Source organism: Ciconia boyciana, chromosome 6 (genome assembly GCF_034638445.1).
Source record: "Ciconia boyciana chromosome 6, ASM3463844v1, whole genome shotgun sequence".
Taxonomy (NCBI): Eukaryota; Metazoa; Chordata; class Aves; order Ciconiiformes; family Ciconiidae; genus Ciconia; species Ciconia boyciana.
The window spans coordinates 52837120-52857597 of NC_132939.1; the positions used below are offsets into that span (position 1 = coordinate 52837120).

General features: G+C 41.7%; 2 protein-coding genes across 4 annotated transcripts in view; one reads left to right on the forward strand and one right to left on the reverse strand.

The window, feature by feature from the left end:
• Positions 1–754: 754 nt before the first annotated feature.
• PSMC1 (proteasome 26S subunit, ATPase 1) lies at positions 755–10306 on the forward strand. Its single transcript, XM_072866145.1, has 11 exons — positions 755–866; positions 1668–1721; positions 2573–2669; positions 3084–3208; positions 3731–3916; positions 4121–4249; positions 5220–5316; positions 5490–5679; positions 7065–7216; positions 9014–9168; positions 10005–10306. The coding sequence occupies exons 1-11, from the start codon at positions 864–866 to the stop codon at positions 10137–10139; spliced, it is 1323 nt and encodes a 440-aa protein (XP_072722246.1). The 5' UTR covers positions 755–863; the 3' UTR covers positions 10140–10306.
• Positions 10307–12687: 2381 nt separating this feature from the next.
• The window catches only part of NRDE2 (NRDE-2, necessary for RNA interference, domain containing), a 35903-nt gene continuing 28112 nt past the window's right edge, over positions 12688–20478 (reverse strand). The window contains exons 11-13 of one of the 3 annotated variants that reach the window (XM_072866144.1): positions 20044–20182; positions 14430–14501; positions 12688–13770 (exon numbers count right to left, since the gene is read on the reverse strand). In XM_072866144.1, coding sequence (XP_072722245.1) covers positions 13645–13770; positions 14430–14501; positions 20044–20182 — 337 coding nt within the window. In that variant the 3' untranslated portion in view covers positions 12688–13644. The remainder of the gene's footprint in view (positions 13771–14429; positions 14502–20043; positions 20183–20478) is intronic. The other 2 variants (XM_072866141.1, XM_072866142.1) reach the window with 2 other exon arrangements.

A 20478-nucleotide genomic window follows, 5' to 3' on the forward strand; every position in this document is an offset into this window, starting at 1 on the left:
GCAGATTGTTGAAAGTGTCTTCTCCATTTAGCCATTACAACATTTATTCTGTTAAATGAAAAGCGTTATTAATCTGAGATTGTATTCAGAAGCTATTGCAACTGAAGTAGTAGTTGAAACGTGACCGCAACGTGTCTGCCAAGGGGACAGAAATCACTTTTTCTCCAGTAAGCGGTTCGTCGCACTCGAGGACCAATTTAGGGACGCTGTGAACCGTCTGCCGGCAGGAACAGCAGCAAGTCGGCCGGCTTTCGCTTGTACCGCTGCACAGGAAACAGCCCTCGGCAACCCAGAGGGCTGATGAACTACCGGCCTTTCAAAGCCAGTATCAAAACACCCGCGGCCGACGCGCACCTGCGAGGGACGGTGCCCGCCGAGGCGGTCCGCGGCTCCCGCTCAGGCCCGGCGGCCAGCCGCGGTGGCACGGAGCCCTCTGCTGCTCGGTGCCGGCATGACACCCCCAGAGCCCGCCTCGAAGCCCCCTGCTCCGCCCGGGCGGCGACGCGGGGGCAAATGGACAGGGCCCGAGGCCGGGGCGGGGGGAACGGCCCGGCCCTGCCGGCGGCCGCGGGGGCAGCGGCTGTCCCGGCGCCCGGCGCAGCCCCGCGGGGCGGGAAGCGGGGGGGCGACGCGGGCAGGCGCCGGGCCGGCTGAGGGGGCGAGCAAGCGCCAACGGCCGCCGCGCGCGGCGGGGGTCACGTGACCCGCTGCCCGGCGCCGCTCCGCCGGGCGCCGCCCGCCGTTGCCCCGCCCACGCCGCCCGTGGCGTTTGGCCCTCGCCGTGCCTTGTAGTGACGCCACCGCCGCCGCGTCCCTCGCCGGGCGCCGCCGGGGCAGTACTTCCGGTGCGGCGCCGAGGCAGGATGGTGAGCGAGCGGCCCGCTCCCGGGCCCGGCCGGCCTGCGGCGCCGAGAGAGCGGCTCTGCGGCGGAGGGGGCTGTGCCGGCGGCGCGGGCTGTGCCGGCGGCGCGGCGCGGCGCGGCGCGGCGCGGGCCTCCTCAGGCATCCCGCCGCCATCGCCTGGGGTTTTGCGGAGTCACCGCCGGCGCTGGGCTTCTAGGCCGCTCCGGCGCGGCAGCAGCGGGGGGAGCGCGGCCGGTTGCGCGGAGGCCGGGCAGGGTCGTGAGCCGGGGCTCTCGCTCCTCGTAGTTCGCTGCTGTAAGAGGAAGGTGGTTTTGTAGCCGTGGGTCTGCAGGGCCCCGCCAGCCGGGAGCGCGGGCACGGCCCCGGGGAGGTCAGGCTTCCTGCGGGAGCGGTGGCAGGTCTCTGCCGACGGCAGTACTGGTCTGCTCTGCTTGCGGGAGGAAGGGCAGGTAAATGAGCTGATAGGAGAGTGGAGGAGAACTTTCCGTGGTCCACGTTACTTAGTGGTGCTCAGTAATTGACGCTAGCAAGGCACGGGCTAGAAGTACGATGTGGGAAAACAATGCAATGCTGTATGAGTTAAAAACGTACCGACAAACATGCCCTTCCCTGCCTCGTAAGTGCACACTTCTCTTTATTTACTGACTTTTGACAATTAATTGGAATGTATTAGTATGTTGTTTAGATAGGAGAGATCTAATTATGGCATTTGTTTACATGGAACTGTCCATAGGTTTCAAGATTCATAGTAGTGTACTTATATTTGGCTGTTGTTTTGGTTTTGCTTTTTTCTTTTTACTTAGGGTCAAAGTCAGAGCGGTGGACATGGTCCTGGTGGTGGCAAGAAGGATGACAAGGTAACTAAAACCAAATGCTTTTACTTGCAGGATTAAGTACAGGTGTGCTACTACAGAGGCCGGCTGCAAGAGGCTTTATTTTACAATTTTTTTTCGTTCTTGTACTCGGAACTGCATAAAATTGTGCTCTTGCTAGTTTTGATGAAATGTCTTGCCTCTTCTGGTTGCACATTGGAGAAAACAGGTTGCTGTTCAAAAATAGAGAAGGGGGCTTAACTGTAAAGGAAAAATGAAATTATTTGGCAGTAGTAATTTGTTTTTAAAAATAATAAAACCATAAATCTGTCAGGGTTAGGAAAGACTAGTTGCCTTCAAGCTGTCACTTAACTAACTGGTTTTAGTTTGAAAATGACATCACGCTGTCATCTGCATGAGGCCTGTACTTCATGTTGTGGCCCCTTAGAGGCCTTTCCAGTTTCCTTTGGAGGTGGAAGTATAATGTACATGGGAAGCTCTGTCTAAGCTGGCAAACTGAATGCATGTTACCGATTGATTAAAATGCAGCAGAAATGTTCAGACTCAGTATTATTCTCTCATGTACGAGTTTTGTTTGTGACTTACTTCAGGCTTCAGCCTTCTGTGTTCTATATTCACTGAAAACGGGCAGAAATCTAAATGTAAAAAAGGGATGTAAAATAAGCAGTAGAGTAAATTTTTGAACTTTCTTAAAAAATAAGAATAATATTCCTTTTGGGCTTCTCACTATATATCATAGGGGAGACAATTTTGTCATGTAGCCATTCAGCTTAAGTTGAGCTCTCTCTCAGTCTGTGTGCCTAACATCTGTGTGTATTTTTCCATTGTTAATATCCTGCCTTTTTTTTTTTCATGGAATTCTCCTTATGAATAAGGATAAGAAGAAGAAATATGAACCTCCAGTTCCAACCAGAGTGGGGAAAAAGAAGAAGAAAACAAAGGGACCAGATGCTGCCAGCAAGCTCCCCCTGGGTAAGCATTCTGCCTGCCCCGGCAGTCCTGTGGACTGTCCACTCTTTGAGAAGTGCAGAGCCATCCTCTCCCCTAGATCTGGCTGTATGTAGGTTGCAAATGAGTAAACAGAAGGCCAAATGTAATTTTATTTCTAATTAACATTAAAACACAAAATAAAATTATTGTTATGCAAGATGCAGCCCATAAATTCCCGGGTAAGAGAGAGAGAAATTGAAATGAGAAGTGCAGGGGAAACATTATCTTGAAAAATGTTTTTTACCTAGAACTACAGTGGGACGAGTAAAATAGTGACTGCTGCTCATATAGAAGTTATTGTCAGAAAATAAACCAGAATTTCTGGTAATGATTTACTGAATAGTTGGTACTGTGTCAAACTTGGTCTAAAATATTGTGATTCTACTTTGATTACAGTGACTCCTCACACACAGTGCAGACTCAAATTGTTAAAATTGGAGAGAATTAAAGATTACCTCTTAATGGAGGAAGAATTTATCAGAAATCAAGAACAGATGAAACCTTTGGAAGAAAAACAAGAGGTGGGTTTGAGTGAACTGTTACTACTAATATTACAATAAGTGCTCTAATGTAAACTACTTTATACAAAAGCAATGGAAATAAAGTGCCATGAATGTGTAAGTCAATACAAACATGTTATGTATAGTACAGTTCTTCATTAAATCTCAAGTACTGTCCAGAAAAGAGAGCATTTTTTTCCTGGTGGTTTAATTGTTTTAGTCCAAGCACACGTTACTACAGATGAGGCTGCAGCGTCTTTTTTGTTTCTTAGTGGTCTGTCAAAGTGCAGCTCCCAGATAACCATCAACAGAGAAAGAAAGAATATTCTAGCTATGCACATCCACATAGTAGTGTCCATAGGACAGGACTAAAATAGTCGTGGGTTTTATTACTGGCCTATGCTTTTATGCCTTTTGGGGCAGCAAAACAACAATAGCAAAGACTGGTTCTGTTATGTTCGGTGTGAACTGTTGAGCCAGTGTTGTACGAGAATGTTTTTGCCTGTGTTCTCACATTGTTTCTTGGGTTCTTCTTGACAACAGGAAGAAAGATCCAAGGTGGATGATCTGAGGGGAACACCGATGTCTGTGGGTACCTTGGAGGAGATCATTGATGACAACCATGCTATCGTGTCCACATCAGTAGGATCAGAACACTACGTCAGTATTCTGTCTTTTGTGGACAAGGATCTGCTAGAGCCAGGCTGCTCTGTTTTGCTAAATCATAAGGTGAGTTGTTCTTATAAAATGAAGCACAAGTTCTGGTACTGTTTTTAAGTGGCCTTTTTTTTTTATGAGAATGAAAGAATCATAGGGTCTGAGAGCTAATGCTGTATATTTCACACACCTAAATAGGTGGGCATTGGGTTTAGGCTTGAGCTTGTATTAATAATGCTGCTTGCTTTCTGTGACAACTCTTAATGCTTGAATTAGGTTCATGCTGTGATAGGAGTCCTGATGGATGACACAGACCCTTTAGTTACTGTGATGAAAGTGGAGAAAGCTCCTCAGGAAACATATGCTGACATTGGTGGCCTTGACAACCAGATTCAAGAAATCAAGGTATCCGGTTATACTAACTTACACTGTTAAGTAAGCTAGCAATGTAGCTGTTGTACTGGGAGCTCAAAAGCGTAACAGCAGGACCAACTGCTGTGCATGTAGAGTTCTTCTGTATCTTGCTAGTGCGTTTCTTCGTTTGATTTTGTTAGGCAGACTCATGGACCTAAATCTCTTAAGTGGGTAGCATACCCATTCACAAACTACACGCAGAAACCTTTCACAGTTGCTGTGGAAGCTGTAGAGCCCTGAGCTCATAAAATCTGTGCAATAACTTATTATTTTGCAATATGTAAAGTTACTGAATGTTGCAAGATGAGAGTTCAATTTTAAAAAGTGCAGAGGTTGGTTTGAGTGTCTGATGCTGTGCAATCTAAGGATTTGGTGGGTAGGGTTTTCTTGGCTTGTTTTGGTTTTGCATTTGTTTGTTGTTTGGTTGGGGGTTTTTGTGGGTTGGGTTTTTTTTGTTGTTGTCGTTTTGTTGGGGTTTTTTTGCCCCTACCAGCAGAGCTCTATCTGAACCCTGGTAAAACTTAACATTTTGCTTTGGGTAGGCATCCAAAATCACAAATGCTCTTAAAATATTGATCTGTAGTATCTGGTAACTCATGGTGGAAGGCATCCTTTCATAAAGGGTTCCCCCACCCCAAGGTCCTCCATGAGTGTTTGGGAGTCAGGAACTTCTGGGTTCTAAACTCAGCATGATGCATTGAGGTTGGAGGATGGGGAACACTTGCTGCTTCTTTTCCACGTCGAGTGGAAACAATAGGAAGACTTGTTCAGATAGAGTAGCTGTCTGCCTTAGAATTGGAGGTAGCAGAGACACATATTTTTCAAGGTCTGTCTTGAAATTAGTTAAGTTCAGTTTTGCTTTCATTAGTTTTATTAATGCTGTTCTTGAGATCCCTACAGAACTTCTGTGGAGAGCGCTCACTCTTTATAAAACCTCATGTTTGTTTTTCTTGTGCTGCAGGAGTCTGTGGAGCTTCCTCTCACCCATCCTGAATATTACGAAGAGATGGGTATAAAGCCGCCCAAAGGAGTCATTCTGTATGGCCCACCTGGCACAGGTATCTTACAGTACAGTAACAACTGTGCTGAGCTAACACAAGTAAAATAAATTGTTTGCTTAGTATTAAAGCATTGCCAAATCTGTCACAAATTTCATATGACTGTTTTGTTAAAGCACTTCCCCCTCGCCCCCCGCAAACTAATTACAGTATTTCTTTCCAACTAAAAATAGGTAAAACTTTACTAGCCAAAGCAGTGGCAAACCAAACTTCAGCAACCTTCCTGAGAGTGGTTGGTTCAGAACTTATACAGAAATACTTGGGTGACGGTCCAAAGCTTGTGCGCGAACTCTTCCGTGTGGCTGAAGAGCATGCTCCGTCGATTGTCTTCATAGATGAAATTGATGCCATTGGTACAAAGAGGTACAGTATTCTAGCTCCCACTTCACACACAAGTATTGCCAGGGACAGTAAAAGGTTTACTAGAAACACTTCTTTTGCAACCATATTGATACTCAGTTTCTTAGCTCTGCTACCATTTTCATAACACTCTTTTTGATGTAAGCATTTTTAACAAGTAGAACTTTAAATAACTTATTTGAAACTAAAATATATCACAACCTTTTCCTATTAAATAGATATTACCAGAGACTTAACCTCTGTTCTCTTGCTACCTGGTAGCATCTCTGTGATAGAGTGTCTTAAACAGAAAGAGACACCGTGTATAAGTCCATGTGGTATCCTCTAAGTGCAAATCCAAATATACAGTCATTGGCTCTAGTGATTCAACAGTAAAGCAGTGTACTTAATACAGAATACATCCATTTATCATTTGCCTCTCCAGATAGGTGGCTAAATACGTATGTTCTTAGAATATCATATGATAAGTTACAGAGTGTGGTGTCATGGAGAAGCATTGCTTGTGCCACACTAAACTATTGTTCAGCCTGTATCCAAGTTGTATTACTTTGAAAATTCTGTAGGCTGGTTGGAACTGTCCAAATGGTCTTTAAAGTAGTCAAATGTTTTTTTAAATAAATAAAAAGGTGCTCATATATATTACTACACAGCTTCTAGCCTGAAGCTCCAGGATAAGGCAGCTTCTGCCCCATGTATTTCAGCATATGTAGAAAGGATTGGGCTGATGGTGAAGTGCGTAATACGTGGAATTCTTCACAAATGTTATGTTGCGTCAGACTGTTCCTAAACACGGGTGAGCTGTTTTGGGTGTAGATTATCTAGTCTGATATTAGCAAAACGAAATAGCTAAGCTACAAAGCAGAGAAATACAGCCACTGGTACCTGCGTTTCAGGAAGAGCAGAGTTAAACCCAGATCCACGTTAGTAAGGCTAAAGGGCGTACAGTTGTAACTGCGTGCATACGGGAAAACTCTGAAATGGAAAAGTGAGTGACAAGCTGTATTTTCTATGAAGTGGATGCATATGCTTTTAAGAATTAGGGTTTCTTTTTTTATGTTAACTTGTTAATTTTGTTAGGGGGAAAAAAGATTTCCAAATACATACATAACAAACATGGAAAAAGGACAGATTTCCTTTGCGATTGCTGTTACTTTCCCCAGCTACAAGAACAGTTCAGTATCTCTTTACTTACTTAGATGTCACAAGATGATTCTGCAAACCTGCTGTTTGTTTTCTATGGGTGAACATTAAATTTAAAAAAAAGAAATCTGTTATGGGTGTTTAAAAAAAACACCACACGCCATTTTGTTCATATGTTTGTGGCAGTTATGTGAAGTAGGTTCTTAAATATGTATCGTGCTTTTTCTGACTATATTGTTTTCTTAAAGGTATGACTCAAATTCAGGTGGTGAGAGAGAGATCCAGCGTACAATGCTGGAGCTGCTGAACCAACTGGATGGGTTTGACTCTCGGGGGGATGTTAAAGTTATCATGGCTACAAACAGAATAGAAACACTGGACCCAGCTTTAATTAGGCCAGGTAAGAAACTTCCTGCTGTGTATGCTTAAGTCACGTTTCTTGTGAAAGGACTTGTCACAACATGTCAAACATGGGCTGGTGAAAAGAATGCAAGTTACTGGTTTGTCTTTTATTCACCATCTCATCTATGTTGGTCTATCTGTTAAAATCGGAACCCATTCACAAGTTTACAAATGGGAGAAAAAACTATGGAAGAGAAGAAATGTGTTAATTCCTCTTATGTATACATAAACAATTTGAATATTCTTCCTTTGCATTAAGATGGCATGGGTATTTTAAGTGATTGTTAAGGTAAGCTGTAGTGCAGCAGCAGCATTTCATTAACATCTTCAGCAGCTGGGGAAGGTAGGGCAGTACCACTTGTGCCTCGTAGATGAGAACTTAAGCCTTAACGATGAGAGCCTGGATTCTGATGCAAGGAAACCAGGCTGCTTCCTTACTGACCTGGCATACTACTGTCATTTGGCAGATGAGTGAGGGAGAAGTAATACCTTATTTTGACATATGTGTTACATCCTGAGCCAAGAGCTTGAACAGGCACAAGTAGTATTTTTAAATGACCACTAAAAATGTACTGAAACACAATACATCTGTGGGTCTGTTGAATCAGAAGGTAGAAAGCAACACGGAGATCAAAGGAATAAGCTAAGCCTTCTGTTCATGTCCTCAAGTAAATCCTAAGTATTGAAGAGGTTGTAAAGATATTCCTTCTAAAGTAATAGAGGTAAGATAGAGAGCAAAGATAACTTAAGATGAAATTGTCAAAGAACTACTCTGAACAGTCACCAGACTGCATGGACCCAAGGAGTTTAGGAAAAAAAACTTCACATATGAAGTTGCTGAGGTGTGTTTGTATTTTTCGAAAAAAGTCTGGTTTTGTCACCATCTTAGCCTTACCCCTCCAAATCAAAACCAGTTGCTGTTAGAGTACAGATGAGATAATTCCATACCAGTATTAATAGACAAGCTAAGATGATGTAAAATTTGTTGGAAGGAAACTTCCTACACCTATCGGGTATTTAAATTATAACCATTGCTTGAGCAGCCAGGGCACTTCTAGCAGCTTGGTAGACAGATTTACGATTGTGTGTGATAGCCTGGAATATCCTGTGTGGTGCCAGCAACCCTCTTCAGAAAAGATACTGTAAAGCTAAAGAAAACCAGGACTGATCTGGAGGTGGAAAATATCTTTAAAAAGATTGCTCATTAAAGTTGGAACAATGAGTACCAGAAGATCCAAAGTCCCTACTGACATAAAGGAAACACCTGGTAGGGACTTGCGACAGAACTGTTTATGCAAAACCTTCCTCCTTCCGTTAGGTGTGGGGTTTTCTCTGGATTTTTAGGAGGCTGGTTATATAGGGAGGAAGAGTTCTTCAAGTCGCCCCAGTGGTTTTATTTTGTGTGTGTACGTGCGGCAGAAAATTAAACTTCAGAGCTAAATAACCTCAGAATAAAATTTATTACAAGAACATAAGTATTTGATTAATACTTTTCTGTGCTATGACACATTGGGTTTTTTATATTTATATGTGACTCAAGGAAGGTTTTTCATGTTTCCCAGGTGAGGCGTCTCTTACCTGCAATGACACAGACTCTTTCAGCAGTATGGTCTCCTGCAGCTCCAGTAGCTTCCTGTTCATTGCAAATAGTCTGATCTCACTTTCCACTCTTAAGACATGATTGATTGTGGTGTGAAGAAACAGTTTCTGTCAGTCTAACCTTGAAATGTTCTTCCTGCTCTGTTTCCAATAGCTGCATGCAAAAAACCTAAGACTGAACTTTTCTTTTGCACAGGACGTATTGATAGGAAAATAGAGTTCCCTCTACCTGATGAAAAGACCAAGAAACGAATCTTTCAGATTCACACAAGTAGGATGACGCTGGCAGACGATGTGACTTTGGATGAGCTGATCATGGCAAAAGATGACCTCAGTGGTGCAGATATTAAGGTCGGTGCACATCACTATTGTTATACTTCAAAACACAAATCAAATCTCATTTTTACTGCATCCAAAAACATTGTCTGTTGAAACTGTTCTCTAATTACCTGTGGTTACCTCACTGAGGGACTGTTTGCTGGCTTGAAAATACCTTTTGAGTGCCACATACTCAGCTTTACAAATGGGAAATTTATCAAAATCGTAATTATGAGGTAGCTTGTGTTGATAAGAGTATGTACCTGTTATCTGAATATGAAATTTTAAAAGTAGCAAAGTGGAAATTAGAAGGGGAACATGGAATCTTGCACAAACATGCAAGATATCTTAAATGTTACTTAAGATAGTCTCTAAAAATGTCTATCCCACACTATGTTGCAAGCAGATAAAAATGCAACTGTAGATGAAGAAGCTTCAGACATCCATAATCTGCTTTTCTAAAGTAGATAGAGCCCTTGCTAGAGTTGCCACACTAATGAGCTTAACCGAACATGGCATGACTTTACTCGATCATCTCATCGCAGAAGGAGAACACGGTCCACCGTGTTAACAGAGCTGGATGCGTCTGTTCCTCGCAGGAGGGAAATACTCTTGTCACGAAGCTGCCTTTCTGTCACAGAAGTGTTACTCTGACTACAGAAGGACACACTCATCTAGCTCTATCCAGGTTGTTTTACATCCTTCAGTGCTACTGAACAGTATCAAACTTAACAAAATTTATGTTCTTAACACTCTTGGCTTCTGCTACAGAGTCAGTTGGAGCAGGATGAAGATGCTGCTATCTCCTGAGGTGTGGCTTGAAGAGGTTGCACAGAGACAGTAACTTATTCTTGCTTTCTCTGTTGCAGGCAATTTGTACAGAAGCTGGATTGATGGCTTTGAGGGAACGGCGAATGAAAGTAACAAATGAAGACTTCAAAAAGTCTAAAGAGAATGTTCTCTATAAGAAGCAGGAGGGAACCCCTGAGGGACTGTATCTTTAAGTCATCTGTCTCTTTGGGACTAGCAGGAGCTCTTTCTGTGTTGAGGACAGTCTTGTGTAAAACCAGGTAGTCTAGCTAACTTTCATTCTTGAAGAGGTAAATCCTGATGGGTTGTGGTGTTTCAGTGTAACACTTCATTTCCCAATAAAACATGTATTTGAATTGAACTGGTTTTGGTGGCAAAGAGTTGCTTTAGTCAGATGTACTTTCAAGAAAAAGTGCTGGTGAGATGAGAGTGCTTCTCTCAGTGATCCAAACCACACTGCTGATGTACCACTGTGCGCAGTGAGGAGTGCATAAGCAGGTTCCCCACCTGTCAGTCCCTGTTAGGCATGGCAGTCTTTTACAACTACATAATTGCTGCTGCTCTTACAGTAATTACATTTCTATATCTCTTTTTAGGGGCTAAGTACCTAGGACAAAAGTCACTTTTGATTAACCTCAGTGTCCTAAAAATTAAAGAAAAACATGCAACCAAGGCACAGTGTACATATACTGTTGAGGCACAGGTGCAGCAGCAGCCCAGGTGCTATAGGTGCACGGTTTGTCACGCTGCAGACACGCAGAGAGAAACTCAAACTGCAAGTCACATGCTTGGTGTTCTGCAGACTAATCTTAAAATGAATTATTCCCTCCTAAACAAACCTGTTGCCTGCAGCTCCATCCCCATAGATTATCTTGCTAAATTGTAGCGATGCGTATACCGCTTATTAAGTACTCTGTGTAGTGTACTTTTGTGAAGTGCATGTTAAGTTCTAAGTAATTAATTTCCAAATGTTGTACATGTGATTTTTAAGGTTTGTATAAAGTTCTGTATACAGAGCACAGTTAAGCAATGTGCAGTCTTCATTCTGGAAACTTTCTGTGGGAGCAAATGCTGGCCAGCAACAGACATTTGAGAGTTACACACAGAGCAATCCCTTTGTTAACTGCCAGTGCTGTTACAACAATAGCAGCAGCAAGGCCAAGAGATTTTGTTTTTCTATGTAAAATTATGTGGTTACTTGTTAAAAACAAACCCTACAGATGAATGGAGTCTTTTATTTAATCTGGATGACAGGAACCCTGAAATAGAGTTGTTTTCATCTGGAGATAGAAAAACAACAAGCAAAGTTTTATTACCCATTCTTACAAGCTTTATGAGCTCTGTCTCCTTGGAAAGGTCACAAAAAGCCCATGATTTTTTAGCACTTTCTAATCACAGCAGCTGATCTCATCATTGCTTGAGGGGCTGGAGAGCTTTATGACATGTGTGGCGAGCAAGGCTTTTTTTATTTGGGACATGGCTGTGAATGCTGGCTAGAAGCACCCACCACAAAGAGGTCGCTTCAGCTGACTGAAGGAAAGCTGCAATGTATTAAGCTAAACCAAGAACTGTGTTCTGGCACACAGTCTGCCTCAACAGTAACAGAAAAAGAAACATACTTGAAAATTCTTACCTTTTGCAGCAGAATTTAACTTCTGCCACTTTCTCCAACATTTCTGAACTTGAGTCACAAAGATCAAGACAAAAGTAATAAAGATCAGGAGAAAGCAAAGAGCAAGCATATTCCCTGTAAGGACAGAAAAAGCTATGGGGGTCTCCAGTAAGTGAGCAGCCTCTGACCACCCCAAGTGAAGGAAGTAGTGAGTGCTGCCAAGGGCAAAGCTGTGCAAAGGAAAGGGCCCAGGGGAGGGGATGCATGGAAGAGAAAAGTGACTGAAACAAGAGCCATCAACTGCCCTCGCGGGAGGTTTTCAAGATGCAACTGGACAGGGTGCTAGATAATCTCACCTAGCCTCCCTGGCCCACAAAAGGTTGGACCGGATCATCTTTTGAGGTCCCTCCCAACCTGAGCTGCTCTGTGATTCTATGACTCTGAACAGAAACACAAGCAGAAGCACAATCAAGCTTCCCCCCTCTCCATGTCCCTTTCAAGTCTTTAGAGTCTTTAGAGTCAGAGCATTCTGCTTTGATGTGAGAGCAAAAACACACACACAATTTGTGATGTTACTGTTCAGTGCACAGAGTAACTCCTACCTCCAATTCAGGAGCTCTGTCATTTCTGAAAGCAGTATGGATTTTAAAAATAAAATACGTATTTTTTTACAAAGACTACTCAATTATTTTTGTAGCAAAACCAGCATCACTTGCACAACCACAGCAATGTTACAAGGCTCTTAAGAAGTGCTGTAATGCCATTTAAAATTCTGCATATTCCCTGTAACATTTAAAATAATTTTAGAAAGGAATGAATGAAGTGCAGCCTAAACTAAAATGTATCATATCTTGTATTGTGGTGCTCCAGGCAAAACCAAGCCCTAGGTTGTATGGCTTTGTCCAGCCATAGTTTTCCGTGTAATCAGATCTCACCAGCTAGATGATCCCGATTGTTTTATGGTGCTGTTAGTGACAGTTAGTTTTCTCCTGAAAAACCTCTGAACCAGTTTTGGGTATTCAGTGGCTGCAGGTACCCTCTTTTCAGATGAAGATCCAGTTTCTGAGTACTTGGGTCTCAAGAGTAGGGATGCTAGTGTCTTTTACGTATTTCAGCATATTCTGTCTTATAAAACAAATACATAACATAACTGTATCTTTAAATTGTTACCGTATTTTATATTACTTCTCTAGGAGCTTGCCTAAGACTTTTGGAATAGAAGCTACTAATTAAACAATCACGTTTTGACTACTCTGCCTTCTTTTGTGAGGATTAAATACAGACCAGACCTCTACTTCTCTTATGATGATTGCCTGTATTTGGGTCAAAAATAATATAATATAAATAATCAATTAAAAAACTTGTTTAAAAGTGAGCTGCTTAGAGATGCATTATGCATACATTTTCATTTTTAACATACAGTTCTATTAAGTTAAGAAAAAAAATAATTCAAGTTCCTTTTAAATTTTCAAAGATTCAGGTGTATTTTTCATAAATATTCTTATTAAAATGGTGATCTGTCAAAACATACAAATACACGTCCAAGATAGGTGCCTGCTCAAGCAAAGATTTAGCTTTTACTAACAGTGTATGTACAGATGTAACGGCTGTTTGACTTGGTAGTTATATATACACACGCATGCATACCAAGCTGAAGGAAATTACTGAAGTCTGCCAACTAGAGGACAGCGGAGCATCCATTTGGCAGATGTTTATTTCCTGTGCTGCTCACCAAGCCATAGTTGGCATGTACTGAACTTCTACTGAACTCTAGGGAATGTAATTTCAAACAATAGAATAAGAAATGTGGGCAACATTCAACAGGAGGCTATTTATAAGAAGGTATCCTTCTGTGGGAGCCAGCAATACTTCAGAGAAATGGATGCATTTTTGTGGGCAAAATGCAGTACTTGATTCCAGAATAGTTGCAGCTAGTAGAACTCCATTTTGATAGCAATTTATATAAAAGCTTAAAAAAAAAGTACATAGTACCCAAGTCCCAACAGAGTTCCTGTTTGAAAAGAGACAGGTCTAACTGTTAGTTTTGGAACTAGCTTCTGTACTTTCTCCACTCATCTAGTCTTCTTTTAAACCTCTAATAGTAGATCCAGCTCTTCCATAGGTACGCGCACTCTCAATTCTTTTTCAGTCATTAGATCAAGCGTCTCTTGCAGATGATCAGGGAAGTACTCTACTGCATCCATATAGAGAACCTAGAAAGACAATGAGAACATTTTCTGTGCCATCTTTCTATCATAGCAAGAAACATAGTACAAAGAAGTACGTAGATACACAGACAACTCTGTAGCAAGAACATAAGAAATATCATATACTTCTTTAAAATAATACAAACAGAATTAGTACTTCTACAGCGACAGCAATGTAGATGTTTAATCAAGTCTTTTCCAACTCTTACTAAATAATTTTATTCAAAAAGATAAAACATAGGTCAAGAGGCACTGGAGCATTTGCAGCATATACAGACATTACCTGAGGAGTTGAAGGTGCTCCTGAATAATTTCTTATACTATTAACTGAATACATTTTTATTTGCCTATATATTTCTGCCACTACCATGCTCCTGATAAAACACAGTCTGAAAGACACGATCACTTCTAGATCACACACAGAGGAATTTATTATCTCCTTGCCTCATGCAATGCAACACCTTTCTGTTCTGAAATGCAAACAGCACTGACCACTATGTTTGTTTCCATTTCGGATGCATCTCTTATTTGCAGAAAATCTTCTCCTTCAGAAATCTCTCCTTTCATTTGCATGTAACATCACAACTACTAAACTTTTTTTTTTCCAAATAGAGAACTTCAAAAATTAGAGTATGATGACAGGTTTATATTTTTTCTATGCTTACCTTTGCCCAAGGACAGTTTTGAAGGGCTTTATAAAACAATCCTTTACTTTTTTCTTTTTTTCCTTGTGAAGCCTGTGTGAGAAAAAAAATGTTCATACTTCAATGCAGTAATAGCTGAAATAATAGAACAATTATCTCTGAGGCAAAGAAATTACTGCTGAAGAGCTCAGCGTTCTGCTGAGGAATCCTTATTACTATATACTGTGGTAGCTATGCTATTTGACAGGTTACACTGGTGACACTCTTCAATGTAATCAAAGAGATATCTTTAAGGAGTTTCAGGGCTTTACTTGTAAGACAAGTAATAGAACAAAGACTAGCAGAAAGAGCCTGTGCTGAGTATTTCAGTTAAAGTCAGTGCCTTTGCCTGTATTTGACAATAACACTGCAATGGGCAAGAGTGCAAATCATTACCCAAAACTTATGCCTGATATGCTACACATGTACTACACAAGAGCATCCTTGGTACACTGAAGGTGATAATACATTCTTTTTGTGCACTGAAGAGATCACGCACATACATTTTGTTACTCAGCAGAAGTTTGTCAAGGCTGAATCCCCTTCCATACAAAAATGGACATGTCAAATGAGCATCTATCTGGAAGGAGTTAAAACTTCTTTCTCAAAGTACCCGTTCAATTATGTGATACAAGTACAGAGCACACAGCTATCATGAAGTTTAAAAAGAGAAGGGTAGCAGAGGTCAGAGTGCTGAACAGTCTCCTTAGCTTCAGTCATCCCGGTTACAGGTAGAAAGAACTATGATTTCTTTGAAGAAATCTTTTGCATTGGGATACTTTAAAAAACACTTAACAAACAAGAGATTTTATGGCAAATCCAAAAAAGCAGTAATTCCAAAATAGTGAAAATACATTAAATGTTTTGAGATCTTTGGAGAAGAAGAAATTTTCAATGATGAGTTTACATTTTCTCTTGTTCTGACTACATCAGTACTGCTGCTAAAAATCAGCAGGTTCCCTTGTCAGTCCTTAAAATCTAGAAATTCTTTTTCATATTATGGATACATTGGTTGTAGAAACTTATGCTGTTCTGGTGTCATTATCTCCCTTTACTGAACAGCAATGCATTTCACTTACTGGAAACCCTGCTGTCAGAGCTGTGCACTAAGATGCACACACATCTTTTGCGGCTCTGCAAAGAGCTTTCAGTAGCATTCTGCATCTATGTTTTTCACAGAATCAAAGAGGTTGGAAGGGACCTCTGGAAACCATCTGCTCCAACCCCTCTGCTCAAAGCAGGGTCAGCAAAAGCAGGCTGCTCAGTACCATGTCCAGTTGGGTTTTGAATATCTCCATGGATGGAGACTCCATAACCTCTGGACAACCTGTTCCAGTGTTTCATTACCCTCACGGTAAAAAAGCTTTATGTTTAAATGGAATTTTCTAGATTTCAATTTGTGGCCATTGCCTCTTGTCCTGTCACTAGGCAGCACTGAGAAGAGTCTAGCTCTGTCTTCACACCCTCACATGAGATATTTATATACATTGACAGTATCTTCCAGGAGCCTTCACTTCTCCAGGCTGAACAATCACAAGTCTCCCAGCCTCCCTCTGTACAACAGACGCTCCAACCCCTTATTCATCTTCATGGCTCTTGGCTATTCAAAGGGACCTGGACAGGCCAACAGCAGAATATGGTGCATGAGCCACTCTTGATTTTGTATCATCTGCAAACTTGCTGACGGTACACTCTCTCATCATCCAGATCATTAATGATGTTAAAGGGTACTGGTCCCAGTATCAATCCCTGGGGTACAGCACCAGTGGCTGGCCTGCAGCCGGAGTTCACACTGCTGATTACAACCCTTTGAGCGTGGCAGTCCAGCCAGATTTCAGTCCACCTCACTGTCCACTTACCTAACCCATGCTTCATCAGCTTGTCTACGAGGATGTTTGGGAGGCAGTGGAAAAGGCTTGCTGAAGTTGAGATAAACAACATCCACTGCTGTGCCCTCATCCACTGAGCTAGTCATCTCATCGTAGAAGGCTACCAGATTGGTCAAGCATGATTTCATAAAAAATAAACAGGAATTTAAAAGAAATTGTTTGTTTCAAAATCTATATAAAAGCTTTGTGTTTTTAAACAGTGAGAAGCTTTTGCCCAAAATACCAAAGACTGAATAGCTAGACACACCCAAAGAGAAAACAGAGATCTACAGAACTTAGGGTAATACTGGACAACCACAACTTCTTCTTCTATGACTATCTGAAAATTTTTATGTTTCTAATGATTTTGCTTCTCTGAACAATGTTATTCAAAGCCACTACTGTAAAAGTATTATTTTCTTCCATCTTATTAGCATCAATAAATATTCCTTCTTGTTCTTGTGAAAAAGATATCGTCCATGAATGAATCATTAGTGATAAAATACACACTGGGTGATTTTACTTTAGCATTTGTGCATACTGGAGTCTCATTAGTAGTTTGTAAAGAACAACAGTAATTCGATTGTACATTCCTATATACAAAGTTGTATAAAATATTTACAAGCATGTATTTGTGTAGAAATGGTCACAGTAATAGTCCCACACGAGATCTTCTCAAACACAAAACAAGAATCTCTCCTTCCCCTGCCTCCTCCGTATTTCACAGCCTGCTAACTGCTGGTTCCTCTCTGACAACTTATTACACCAAAGGATGTGAACAGAGGAGTAATACTGCGGAATGAAATTCCCCTTACATGAGTTCCAAGCATTTCTTTTGTGTTTTCATCTTCCATATTGTACTTTGGAGAAGCAAGAAAAGAACCAAGATGACAAAACTGCCTATGTGAAGTTGATGTTATTTATGTACTTCCATGGTAGAAACGGAATATGGAAGAAATGAACATTATTGCTTTTTGGTGTTATTCTGCAATGCCAGTTCGCATAACCTTTATATGCAGCTTTTAAGATTCAGAAAGATTGTGAAAATCCAAGGCAAGTTATAAAAGCTATAGCTATGTTTTCCCTACCATGCATTTATTTTGCATGTGGACTGCACCTTGCTTGCTTCAATGTCAATCAATCAAAAAATCTTGGTCTGGGCAAGTTTTTATAGTATGGAGAAAATAGAGAGAAGAAAATATTTGAGGGGCCCACATAAAATAGTCTTTTTACCATATTCTTTATTCCACCATAAATCAAAACCATACAGATGTTCATGCATTATTTTTTTTCTAATTCAGATCTGGAAATTGTTCCAGGGATGAAGTTCAGAAAGCTAAAGACCGATTGGAATTGAACCTAGCAAGGGATGTCAAAAACAACAAAAAGGGCTGCTGTAAGTACACAGGTAACAAAACGAAGGGTAGGGAAAATGTGGGCACACTGCTGAATGAGACAGGGGACCTGGTTAAACAGGACATGGAAAAGGCTGATGTATGGAAGGCCTTCTTTGCCTCAGTCTTAAGTAGCAAAACTGGCCTTCAGGAACCCGAGGTCCCAGAGACCAGGGGGAAAATGTGGAGCAAGGAAGATGTACCCTTAGTGGAAGAAGGTCAGGTCAGGGAATACTTAAGCAAACTGGACATGCATAAGTCCATGGGCCCTGATGGGATGCACCCACAAGTGCTGAGGGAGCTGGCAGATGTCATTGCGAGGTCACTCTTGGCAATCTTTGATCTATCACAGCAATTGGAAGAAATGCCCAAAGACTGAAGAAAGTCAAATGTCACTCCTATCTTCAAGAAGAGCAAGAAAGAGGACCCAGGGAACTACAGGCCGGTCAGCCTCACCTTGATCCCTGGGAAGGTGATGGAGCAGCTAATCCTGGAAACCATTTCCAGGCACATGAACAAAAAAAAAAAAAAAAAAATCAGAAGTAATCAGCACAAATTCACTAAAAGTCATGCTTGACCAACTTGATAAACTGCTACAATGAAATGACTGGCCTGGTGGATGAGGGGAAAGCACTGGACATTGTCTATCTGGACTTCAGTAAGGCCTTTGACACTGCCTCCCATAAGATCCTCCTAGACAAGTGGCTGATGTAAGAACTGCATGAGCAGACAGCGAGGTGGTCTGAAAACTGGCTCAACATCTGGGCCCAGAAGGTGGTGATCAGTGGAACAAAGTCCAGTTGGAGGCCAGTAACTAGCGATGTACCCCTGGGGTCAATACTGGATCCAATCCCATTTAAAATCTTCATTAACAATCTGGCTGATGGGGCAGAGTATACACTCAGCAAGCTTGCAGACAACACAAAACTGAGAGGAGAGGCTGATACACCTGAGGGTCGTCCTGCCATCCAGAGGGGCCACAACAGGCTGGAGAAATGGGCTGACAGGAACTTTCAACAATCAAGTTCAACAAGGAGAAGTGCAAAGTCCTGCACCTGGGGAGGAACAACCCCAGGCACCAATATATGCTGGGGGCCACCCAGCTGGAAAGCAGCTTGGCAGAAAAGGACCTAGGGGTCCTGGTGGACAGCAGGTTGAACAGGAGCCAGCAACGTGCCCTTGCAGCAAAAAAGGGCTAATGGTATCCTGGGCTGCGTTAGGCAAAGTATTGCCAGCAGGTCGAGGGAGGTGATCCTTCCCCTCTACTCAGCACCAGCAAGGCCACACCTGCCATCCTGTGCCCAGTTGTTCGCTTCCCAGTAAAATACAGACATGCACATACTGGATAGAGTCCAATGAAGGGCCACCAACATGACTAAGGGACTAGCGCATCTCTCCTACGAGGAGAGGTTGAGAGAGCGGGGGCTGTTTAGCCTCAAGAAGAGAAGGCTCGGGGGGGGGATCTTATCAATTTATATAAATACCTGAAGGGAGGACATAAAGAAGAGGGAGCCAGGCTCTTTTCAGTGGTGCCCAGTGACAGAACCAGAGGCAATGGACACAAACTGAAACACAGGAGGCTCTGTCTGAACATCAGGAAACACTTTTTTTACTGTGAGGGTGACAGAGCACTAGCATGGATTGCCCAGAGTTATGGAGTCTCCATCCTTGGAGATACTCAAAAGCTATCTAGACATTGTTATGGACCACTGGCTCTAGGTGGCCCTGCTTGAACAGTGGAGTTGGACATGATCTCCAGAGGTCTCTTCCAACATCAACCATTCTGTGATTCTGTGAAGTTACAAAAAATCAGGATCTAGATTTGACTGAAATATCAAAGTCCTTATAATTTCCTTACAGAGCCCTGAAGTAGGTCTAAAACATAAATACAAGTCATCTTTGCTGATTTTACTTACATAAAAGTAATAAAAATCCTAAGTCCCTACAATTTGCTTCCTCTTCTTAAATTTTGCTCCCCTGCCCACTTACCTTTATATTGTGAGTAAGACTGGGTGGAATCCATCTGTTGACATCTTATGACATATTTTTTATCTATGTAGGATGGCAGCCACAATAACTTGCCTGGATCTATATTAAAACTACACTGTCAGAAGCTATTACTCCTTCTAATCCATATGAATTACATTTTCCTTAATATTCCCAGCAATAAGGAGCATTACAATTCATATATATCACCTTGCAAATCATATAGATATGGCAGCATTTAGTATTCCTTTTTTAATACAGTATTGTAGCTGTGTTCATGAGAAATTCCAAATATAGTAACAAACAAACAAAAAAAAACAAAAACAAAACTAATACTCTTCTTCTTACCAGAAAGTTCAAATACATTCTCCACAGCAGTGGACAATGGGTACCATTTTCAGTCTGAACTGCGTGTTCAAATAGAGCTACAATCCGATTTGTTAACCCAGTTTCAGGAATAGTAGAATGTATTTCACCAGCATCTGCCCTGAAACACAGAGGAACACAGAAACCACAATCTCTTAAACACAAGCTAAAGGGCCACATGCAGGTAAGAGAGGGAAAAGATCAATGTACTGTCTCTGTACACATAGCACTGTATATAGCCAGGGTTTTGCATTTCATGCTACAAACTCTGAATGTTATAAACCAGATTTTTAGCACTTGCTATTCTAATCAACATATTTCTAAATAGGACAATCACTTAAAAAAAGATAAATTAGGTATTTTAGTGAAATTTTTTTTAGCAAGTTGAAAAATTAACCCTGTCCAACTGGAGGAGAT